Source organism: Cucumis sativus, unplaced genomic scaffold, assembly GCF_000004075.3.
Source record: "Cucumis sativus cultivar 9930 unplaced genomic scaffold, Cucumber_9930_V3 scaffold91, whole genome shotgun sequence".
NCBI lineage: Eukaryota > Viridiplantae > Streptophyta > Magnoliopsida > Cucurbitales > Cucurbitaceae > Cucumis > Cucumis sativus.
The window spans coordinates 123369-134855 of NW_022279580.1; the positions used below are offsets into that span (position 1 = coordinate 123369).

The 11487-nt window shown below is 32.5% G+C and overlaps 1 protein-coding gene across 3 annotated transcripts; it reads left to right on the forward strand.

The window, feature by feature from the left end:
* Positions 1 to 3754: 3754 nt before the first annotated feature.
* On the forward strand, positions 3755 to 9371 carry LOC116401619 (zinc finger protein 4-like). Of its 3 annotated transcripts, none has more exons than XM_031890075.1 (3): positions 3755 to 3974; positions 5418 to 5487; positions 8420 to 9371. In XM_031890075.1, exon 3 carries the CDS (start codon positions 8521 to 8523, stop codon positions 9232 to 9234), a length of 714 nt encoding a protein of 237 aa, XP_031745935.1. In that variant the 5' UTR covers positions 3755 to 3974; positions 5418 to 5487; positions 8420 to 8520; the 3' UTR covers positions 9235 to 9371. The 3 variants fall into 3 exon arrangements, with proteins under 3 accessions (XP_031745935.1, XP_031745934.1, XP_031745933.1); XM_031890074.1 differs by having other exon boundaries at positions 5422 to 5487; XM_031890073.1 differs by lacking the exon at positions 5418 to 5487 and having other exon boundaries at positions 3761 to 3974.
* Positions 9372 to 11487: the final 2116 nt, after the last annotated feature.

Below are 11487 nucleotides of genomic sequence, written 5' to 3' on the forward strand. Positions count from 1 at the left end.
TTGGAATAACTATCGGTGAAATACCTCAAAAGTTAAATTGGTTTCAACCTTTTAGTTTCGTTGGTAAGTTTGGAAAACTAAGTAATTAATTGTCTGATGTTGGTTATCAAACTATTAATTTAAATATTATTTATGTTAGGACCTATTCATTGGAAAACTTTGACCGCGACCGTTAGTAAAAACCTATTACCTAGTCTCAAGATAAGAGATTCTACTACTAGAACTTCGAAATAGAATGCAGAGCTTGCATGTATTTTTTCATTATGTATTAAGATAGCTAATATACATAATGTAACTGATATAGATGACTGATATGTTATGATTGAGATATATTATGTTGAGATATGATATATGTTATGATATGCTACATGTTATAGACTGACTGTTAACTTTGTTTGTTAGGATCGTACCTATATGAGTGTTCCTCGGGATCACCACATTTTTATGACTATGTGTGTCGACTGGACCACTGGTATATGTTATGAGTGGTATGATGGGTCACATACAACTCAATTCTCTTGGGCGTTCCTTTGGGTCACCAAAGTCCAATTTCTCTTAGGTGTTCCTTCGGGTCACTGAAGACTAGTTTCTCTTAGGTCTTCCTTCGGGTTCACCGAATACCAAATGTGTTCTTTTAGGATCTCTAGATAGCGTGTGTTCGAGAACACGACAGTTATGGAGTACTTCCTTGTGAAACTATAATGGAAAGTTAACAGACACCTAACGGGATTAGTAGTGGGTCCCTTACTGAGTATATGTTTATACTTACTCTTTTTATGTTTAATTTTTCAAGCAAATGTAGGGGTAGAAGAAAGTTGGTGAATGACAAGAAGTGACCATGGTTTCCCGTAGGAGATAGTTTATGTTGGTTCCGTCTTTATGTTTACATTATTTTATTTAAATTTATAGAACCTATGAGTTACTTTTATGTTATTTTTCTTTAAAAGACAGATAGGGTCGACCTAAAATTTTAACTTCTACTTTTATTTCTACATAATTTATTATGATTTATAAATGAGTATTTGGAGTTTTATTGAAAAGTTATTTTCCTTTTATATATTTTTAGTAAGAAAGTCTATATTTATTTTAGTAGTAATGACCTCAGCTTAGTATAAAGAGTTGGGTCGTTAGAGTTTAACTTTGGAGTTCCTATGATTGGGTCATTGAGAAGGAAGATGCACCTTGCATAAATATTAACTTTTAACTTTTTTAAAGTCTTTCTTAAATCTTACTTTCATATCCTTAGAATTACTTTAATATAGTTCATTCATGTCTCGTCCTAAACTAAAGGCGTTACAATTCATCGTTATTATTTCACTTTTGTTGTTGCATAATATATACTTTTATATATATATATATTTAAACTATTCTTTTCTCTCCTAATTAAATTCATCATGCTTTCATCCAATTAAATCAATCATCACTCTTGTAGTTAATTGTCTTATTTTCAAACAATTAGAATCATATTTCATCATATAATTAACTTCTCTTTTCATTAATTATCTTATTTTCAAACAATTTGATCGTATAATTAACTTTACTTTTACATATTAATTATTTATATAAAGTCAAAGAATTAAAATCATATTACACTAAAAATTCAAATTCTCAGTTAAATATACATACACACGTATACTTAATTAATTTCAATTCTACCGAAGTCAACTTTTCCTTTCAAGATTGAATCAACTTAAAATTTCAATTCTTTTAATTAATAAGATATTCTAAAAAAATTACTTATTTTAAAATTTCATAAATTCCAACCAATTTTCTTAACTCAATAATTCAATTTTAGCTCCAATAATAACACCAGATAATTTAAGATAATCAATAAAAATTCTCTAAAAATTTGGGATGCTAATTTCTTTTTTCAATAATTATATTTAAACCTATAATCACCAAGTTTTCACTTATTAATTATATAACCAGAACTACATAGTTAATAGACGTTTTTAAAAATAGCAAAATAAATTAAAATATTTACAAGGTATAATACAATTTTGGATTCTATCAATGATTTCTATCGATAATCATTGATAGACTTCCAAGTGACTATCAGTGAGAATTTAAAAATTTTACTATAGGTTATAAATATTTGGTAAAATTTGTTATTTTTGAAATATTTTCTATAATTAATAACATTCTCCACCCAAATTCTAAAATCTTTAATTAAATATAAATATACATATATATATTTAATTCAACACATTACACTGAATAAATTTCTTAAATTTCTCTAAAATTTTGATTATTACATAATATTGTGTGATATTTTGATGGGTAAATAAATTTTAGGAAATTTTTTAAAAATAACCAATTTTACACCATATTTACAACCAATTAACAAATTCTATTACGCATACTCATTAATTTGTAAATCCTACTTTTACAATCATTTTTTAAAACTACAATGATATGACATTCAAGCGACTGAATTGAACATTAAAGAGACTGAATTGAATAAAACAATAAAGCAATCCTATTTTTGCAGATCATCTCATTCTTACAATATATTTTAAAACTACCCTAAAATGTCACTAAATCCTTAATACAGGTGGAGCCAATAAAACCATAGATCAACTTATATGAACAATAAAGAGTAGAGAATTTGAAACTCTCCTAGGGTCTTATGCTTTCTTTTATTAACTTTAACTTTGGCATATTTAATTTTCCTCATTTGTTTTCTTAGTAGTGATGTTCAATTGTCAATTCATATATTAAAAAGATTAATATATTTCAATGGATAATACTTGTCGTTTTCAACTATTCACATGGAAGATATTAAAATATTTTTTAAAAAACAAAATTTTTCGTTTAATAAATTATGATTAAATAGTTTGGTGGAATGTACAAAAATAAACCCTTCTGGAGATGTACTTAGCATATGTTTAGCCCACTTCACCTATGAGGCATGAATTAAGCAAAAGGGGATTACAGTTTTTTAACTCCCCTTATTTTACTCCCAAATCTCTCTCCCACAAACTATTCCACTCCCAGCCACACACGGTTCCACTTCATGCCACACACTGCTTCTCTCGGTTGGATGCATCTCGAGACTACTGAAAGGGACAATCTCAACCAAGATCGATCCCGAGATTCTTTCTAACTTTTAAAAAACCTGAAGGAAATGTCCTGGTCTCTCTCGACCAGGTGCATCATCGAAATAATGCGTTTTTAATTAAACATTTAAAATTGAGGTCAACTTTTCTCCGGCCAAATTTGCTATGACAGTCTTGGAGATGAAAATAAAAACATTTAGGTTAACTATTCGAGCCATCGTGGCTCCGAGATAGGCCCGAGATAAAGAACAGAAGCATTATGTAGTATGATCTCGGACTAAGGTTACTCTAAGATATACTCGAGAGACCAAGAAGTTCCTTCAAAGAGTTTTTTAAATTTTGAGAAAATAAATTCGGTGGCGCACAAATGCACCCAATCAAGAGAATGAAATAGTGTGGCATAGAGTGAAACAATGTGTGGCATGAATTTCAACGTAAAATAAGGGAACACTAATTCTCTTTTTGCTTAATCCATGCCCCAAACGTGAAGTTGACTAAAATATCGCACTCCATTCGTGAGGGTCAAAGAGAGACTATAAAAACTTATACTATTATAAGTAATCGGTAGCGGTAAAGAGTGTCTTGGTAAACAAAAATGTGTTAGCTACCAAAATATCTATAGTTGGATCCAATGTGTACGGAAAAAATACTTCATTTTTTTGAAGCATGCGATGGAAATAGAAACTTTCCCATCTAACCTTGTATATTTATGGCTGCTTCAATCTCTCTGACTCTCACTCTGCGTCGAGTACCCACCACCATGACTTAAAAACAAATTGTGTCTCTTTGTCTGCGTTTCTCTTACTTTGCTTTATGTAGTACTACAACACTCAACTAATTCACTCTCAAAACCTCTTCTTCAACTCCCAATTTCATCTCCATCTGAACCTCTCCATAAATCCATTTTTACGCATGGTAAGAACCACTTTCTCTTTCATTCTGCTTCATATTGCTCTTTCTCTTTCATCCATTTTTGCTTCATGGGTTTTTCACTTTCTTCCCAACCTTTCATCTGGATACCTTTTTTCTCTGGGATTTTCTCCTCTTTTCTACTCGAATTTGTGATTTCTTGGGTTTTTATCTGCTAACTTAGGGAACCCTTTTTCCTTTCTGCTCCTGTTCTCAAGAGGGTCTTCCAATTTTGTTATTAATTCTCTTTAGAAATGGATAATTGTCAATATTTTCTCTGTTTAGAACTTTGTAGCCAGCTATTAGGTGAAAGAACACTGGTGCAGAACGCGTTTTCTTCAGTAAATGTTGACTCGAATTATCTAGAAGTGGCCTTTTCGTGAGTTTAGCTTGTAATAGTATGCTCATTAGTTAATTATCTTAATTTTCTGTTTTAGTGATAAGCATAACGGTTTTAGGTTGGAAGTTGAAGATGGATAGATACAAGAAAATAGTCATTGGAGAATTTTGAGTACCTGTTTGTTTCTATTTCAGTCGGATTTCGCTTCTCTTTGGTTTTATTGTCAGTTAGTTAATATTATAGTAAGCAATTGGCTAATGGGAGTTGAGAACATAATGAGGAGAGGGATGACTATGTCTTTGTTAATTAGTGCGGTATTAGGTTTTTTAGGGTAATTAATTTAACAAAGAAGATTATTGATGTAATGAGTTTATCCTTTTCTTCTCCGTAAAAACAAATGTCAATAGAACTTCTTTCATTTTACTTAAGCGATAAAAGATACATTGTGTGAGATAATTCAACAGACCTCTGACTCTAAACCATCCTTAGTTACAAGTAGTTGCACATGACCTCTTCTTGTTGTTTTTCTTTATCAACTGCAACTGCAACTACTTTACTTGTTGTCGCTTGTTCATGCCTTTTACTTTATGGCTTCAAATTCGAAGGTTTCATTCAAGGAATATCAGAGTCTTTTCATATTATATCTTGTGGCCATTCCTTAAAGAAGAAAATGTGTATTATCCCTTTGTTGAATGCCACCAAGATTATCTTTCGTCAAGAAATGGATGAAATGTTAAGGTTTTGAGTCAATTGATTTAGTGTGTTTTCTAATTCCCTTCGGGAGTTCTTTTTATTTTGGTAATTATTCCTCCTTTTGATATTTATGAACTGATTTGTATTTTCATAATCTCTTTCTTATTGGTTCTCAGACTTCTTCCCTTTCAGGTTTTCATTACATTATTTTGTTGGGAAGTTTGTTTCCTAGTATGACACTAATTTATTAGTTTAGGGCTTTAAGTCATACAGCCTCCAAAATTAGACGTTTAAACTTTTACTTTTTTAAAAAAAACAATAAAAATGTATCTATTCAATTACTCACATAATTTCTCCCGTCTTCAAATTTTACTTCAATTTCTTATGGTTTCTCCTGGTTGTTTGTATCTTGAAAGCCAGACAGGAAGGTTGAAATGTGATACCGGTGAACATCACATGGTTTAATTATTTAATAATAAAAAACAGGTAGGCAAAAATTTCTTTTTTATTCTATGATTGTCCTTGACTCTGAATGACATATGTTTAAAAGATTAAACTACATGTTTGTTCACAAAATTTAGGGTAGCATCTTGAGACTTTATACTTCAAATGCCTGTTATTGATTTCTGGACTTTCAAAGGTTGTATCTATTTTGTCCCTCTAAAAAAAGTTTTTAATTGATTCGAAATTTAAATTTTGTGTTTAATAGATTCCTACCAACAACTCCATCAGTTTAATGCCTCTGTGAAATGCTTGACTATATTACATTACTTAATGATAATGCAACTACCTAATCTTAGGCAGGTTTAAGCAGTTAATTAATGGAGTTAGTGACACCAGCTTATTAGAAACAAGATTGCGAGTTCAAGGGCATATTAAAATCGTTTCAATTTATAAAAACTAAATAGGCTATAGCAGATATTTAGAGACCTACAAGCATTTCGTTAAATGCATATTTTAACAAATACAATACTAAGGGAGCGTTTAGGGCAACGAGTTGGTTATTATGGTCCTAGGTTATTATAGTTGAATTATAATAGTTAGTGTTTGAGGTGTAGATTATTTTAGTTTTAGTTATAATAGTATGTGCAAAGAATGAAAAAAAACGATGAATGTTAAATAGTAAAAGTAATAGAAAATAATAAAAACTGTAGCAAATGGGGGGTTTTGAAATAATGTTGATTGTAGCTGATTGGAGATAACAAAATAGTTTTTACTGTAGCAGTAAGTGGTTATTACAGTCTTAGTATAATTGGTGCCCCAAACGCCCTAGAAGTTCAAGGATCAAACTAATGATTCAACGTATTTTGAGTGGCTGCAGAGTTCTTGAGAAGGTTCAGTTGGTTGGAAATAATACAAACTTACCCTTAATCAACTGGTTTTTTGTGTTAAACTTACTCTCTCTCTTCGTTTATATTGTTCATGTGTGGTCAGTAAGTCTTACTCTTTGTTTTAGGCCGTTTAATTCCCCTTGGTTCTGTAAATTACCCATTGGTTAATTGTTCTAGGTTAAGTTGTCAAGTTCCTTGGCACTGGTTCTTATTTTCCAGCAGGTCTTAGGTAAGTCAAACGACTTATAGGCTTGTAGTTGATGTATTCATTCATCAATTGAATGATCTTAATTTTCTAGAATCCTCCAAGAGGTGTCCTTCACCATGGTTTGAAAAGAGGTCTTCTTGGCTAAGTGGTTATGGTGTTTTCCCTGCAAGCTTTGACTTTTGAGTCTATGTCATAAGGTTATTGCAAGCAAGTGTGATCTTCTTCCCCTTCTGAGTTGTCCTTGCACAAGGCTCTGAAAGCCACTTCTAGAAATCCTTGGAGAGCTATATTCGATGGCTTTCATTGTTTTCCGTTGTTTATCCCGTGTGGAGTCTGTGGGTGGGTGATGGAGGGATTCCTCCTTTAAGAAGACGAATGTTAGGGGGATAGACCTTTCCACTTCACGTCTCATCATTCATACATGATTTCTTCCATGTGGAATCATTTTGTGGGGTCCACTCTCTCTCGTCTAGAGAATGGTTTGATTCTAGATCTTGGTTTTGTTGTCCATTAACCAAGGGGGAAACACAGACATTAGCCTTCTCTCGTTTGTTGAGAGGGCTTTTGTTCATATTGGGAGGAGGGATCTTCTCTAGGTTTCTTGCATATTAGATAGCTTCGGTTATTATTCTTTTTGTGTCTTCAATGAATTCCTCTTCCTCCATTCGTTCGGTTTTTCTGCCGTGTAAGGTAAAACTTTTGAAGAAGGTGAATCTTTTTACTTGGCAGGTCCTCCGCAGAAGAATTAACATGTTGGATGTTTTGAGGATGTTGTGTAGTTTGATGTCTCTGAAGTGTTGTCTCTTTTTCGAAGGCACAACTAAGGACTTTGACCATTTTTTTACGTTTTTGCTAGTTTGGTTTGGGATAGTTTATTTAAATAGTTTAGCTTCCAAGGTGTTAGACTGAGAGATGTGTGTTTGATGGTCAAGGAGCTCCTTTCTCACCCACCAATCTTCGATAATGGTCGGTTTTGGTGGATCGTGGCACATGTGGTATTATGGGGTATTTGGTTTGAGAGAAACAATCAGGTGTTAAGAGGATGGGAAAAACCAAGAAGGATGGGTGGGACGTTGTTAGGTTTCATGTTTCTCTTTGAGCTTCAATTGCATAGTTTTCTGTAAATACCCTTTGGCCTTTATGTTTCATTTTGTTTTGATTGGAACCCGTTACTCTTTTAGTTCAACTGGTTTTGTTTGGGATTAGTTTGTGCACCCATTTGTAATCTTTCATTTTCTTTTTCAAAGAATGTTCGGCACTTTGTGAAAGAAAAAAAACAATTATGCAACTTTTATATGCAAGTACCAAAGTCCCCAAGCACCTGTCCTGTTTATATTATTACTTCCTACTTTGTGAATTTAGGTGCATAAGTATTGACTTCCAAACACCTAGATTAGTTAGTATGTCATAATTAAGCTCCATTGCTTATTGTCTCTAAACTAACTTTTTGTGTATCATAAATCTTACGTGATTAAAGGTCATGCTATTGAATTTGTTTTCAGTTCTCAAAAACAGACCTGTGGAAAATTCTTAGCAATATCTATTAAAATTTTCTATTGAGATGATGTTCTAGTTACCTTTACGTTAACAGACTTTATTTCTCTTGATATAAGGTCACCGACCTTGTATTTCATTAGTATGATGAGTGTTTATCTCTATTTTGTGCATATATAGTTTTGCATTACAGGCATGGCTCGCCCTTTTAGGTTCCAAATCCTAAGAACATAAGCAGTGATTATTTTTTGTCGTAGTGTGATACCGAGCCGTGGCACCATAACATACTGTTCTAGTTTATCGTAGGCTGATGGAGACTTGAAGTGGCATAAATCCTGCCGATTCTTACAAAGTTGCATTAGTTAAGTTTTCATTGTTCTTGCAGGTTAAAATCAACATTGGTGACATCCAACATCGATTCTTTTGTCGGTGTTTCATATTGTCAACGAAAGTTTCGACCGTGTTATTCTAAATCCTATTTCCAATATGGGATCACCAATGTTTAATTTGGAATGTGAAAAAGATTCAGAAATGAGTAGCAAAGCTTTTTCTGACACGGCCAAGGACAGTGGTACAACCTCCTGCCTAACGAACTCAATAAAAGCAAATCATGATCAAGGTTTAGTTTCCCTTGACTTGACTCTTCATTTTAACTCAAATGATATCGACGCAAAAGGAAGTGGGGAGACTAGTAGTGATGTAGTTGGTCATATTTCGGGCCCAACAAGCCTGAGGATATTTTCATGCAATTACTGTCAGCGTAAATTCTTCAGCTCACAGGCCCTAGGCGGCCATCAAAATGCTCATAAGAGGGAGAGGACAATGGCAAAGCGAGCGATGCGAATGGGTATGTTCTCGAACAGATATACCAGCTTAGCTTCACTGCCACTACACGGTTCTGCATATCGATCGCTTGGGATCGAAGCTCATGCTGCAGTGCACCGTAAAATCTTACCTGGAGAACGGCCATTTAGTGCTAGACCTGGAGCCATGATTGATCAAGGCTACATTGGAATGCAATATTTTGTGGAAGAGGATGATGTTGGGCCATTTTGGCCAGGGAGTTTTCGACGAGTAAATGGCGAATTCATTGATTCTACGGCTCGGGAAGCATCTGAAATTCCAAGTCTGAACTCAGATACGAGAATGGCACCATCAACAACGAGTACTTCTTCACCTGATCTTACATTGAGACTTTAGCATTATTATATTAATCTTCAATTTTTGTTATTTTCCACATATCTTCACCATGGCTGTTAATTATGTAAAGTGAGGTGCCTGCAAGCGTTTTATTAAATCATCAAATAAAACTTCAATCCCAATTCTTCTTTGTCTAATTTCTTATATCTGTCATTTTTTGTTTTGTTTTGCTTATTTTTTATTTTTTGAAAATGTTCTCTTGCAGTTATTTTCATTAAAAATAATGATGAAAATAGAAATTGATTGTCAAATGTTGTTATATGGTCTTGATGACCATTTTGTCTTATCACATCAATATTTAGGAAGATTTGGTAGAACAATTTCAAACTTTGGTTTTCCTTGGATGTTATTGGGCTGCATATGGGTTTCCCCCCTGTTCTTTGTACTCATATTTGTGTAGCTAATATTAGGTGTAAGATTCGTTCTATTAATCCATAAGTTATTAAATCATTTTAGTACCCTTTAATTATGATAGTCATAAATTAGTTGATGATAAGCTGAATTGCTTGGGTTCGTACTTGTTTATGTTTATGTATTTTGCGTATGCATTCAGTTATTATTAGTCTTTTACTGTGTTAGTATTCAATTCATTCTTTTGTTTTTTCTTTTTTAAAATTAGGAAGGAAAACTGAAAATGAAAAACAAACGCTTTTGTTTTCAAATTAGTTACAAAATGTATCCAAAAACTAAAGTGTTTATCAAACGAACCTAAGGTCATCTAATCAAATGATAGGTTGAGTTATTCTCCGCTATGCCCTCCATCTCGTTGGAAAGTAAATTTTTATTTGGGATAGTTGCAAATTTAGCAATTAAATTTAAAATAATTAAGTATATAGCAACATTTTAAAAATTTGCAAATATAGCAAAATTTGTCAAATTCCTATGATCTATTGGTGATAGACCAATTTTTATAACATGGTCTATCAGTAATAGACTCTATCATGGATATTTTTGCTATATTTGCAATTTTTTTAAAATGTTGCTATATTCTTAATTATTATTTCTCAAATTGTCATCAATTACAATTACCCTAAATTTTATCATTCACTTTTCAGCAATAAACTGGACCTTATTGCATTCTAAATTTGGGGTTTTGCGAGAAAAATTGAAAGATCCTTTTCTAGATGTTTTAAATAAGGCATTTTAACAAAAGTTAAAACCAGTAAATAATAATAACAATAATAGTATTAGTAGTAGGAACTCCAATGTTACCACCTCTCAACCAAAAATAAGAAGCAAAACTTCAAAAAACTTAGAGTAAAATAAATAAGTGTCGATAAGAGTTATAGTTGAGGAGAGAAACAAATTCATATAATACCAACTATTGTCCCGTAAATGCCAAACTCAAATAAGTAATAAAAAGTTTCTTCATAAAAAAGAAAACCAAAATTTTTCCAAAACAAAGTCATTCCTAAAAATTGAAAATAAGATTTTCTGGAAATGAACAATGGTATTTTGAGACCTAAGCTTGCCATGTTGTGCACCTCAAAATATTTTCATATAGTTGGAAGTACGCAACTTGAGTGGAGCTGAGACGCATTATGAGAATTTTAGTGGATGCGAGACGGAAGGTAAGTCTTAGGTGTGGAGTTATGTTTGGGGATAAAAAATGTTTTAAATTTTGGGGGTGACATAGAGTATTTTGTTATAGGTGTTTGAGTTTACTCCCAATGTCGTCAATATTGTTGGCCATGCCCCATAACGGCAAGGGCGTTGAGAGTACTAGGCATGGCCTACCACAACATAGGTAGATGTTGAGTTGTTTATAATAAGTGATGCTAGTGTATTTAAATGAGAAATATGCTTTGCTAAAATACTTCTTAGTATATTGATTTTCAAAATATGCTTTATTTTAATTAGTCACTCATCGGAATTTAGTTCACGTTTCTAAAATGTTTTCCACTTTTTAGATAAAAGATCGTGATCCCAAAGTTGGATGGCCTACTACTACTAGTCTTCTTTCCAACTCTAGATTTCTGTTGTTGTATGTCATATACTTTAAACATGCATTTTGGTATTTAAAAATTTGTGAGGTTTGGATGGTAGTTAGAAGTATGTTTAACCTTTGTCTTTGTTTAGTAATAGAGGTTTGTGGGTTTGCACTATTATGTTAAGTTTGCATTTATGAGTATTACATATGTTTTCTTTAGTTGTTTTCAATGTTAGAGGTTAATAGCTAGGTAAGGTGTGAAGTTTAGGGTGTGACAGGAGCAATTGTAGCAATTATCTTAAATGATTTTAACTCACATCTAA

Coding starts and splice junctions, on each gene's coding strand:
- LOC116401619 (XM_031890075.1), top strand. CDS start 8,521: ATGGGATCACCAATGTTTAATTTGGAATGTGAAAAAGATTCAGAAATG.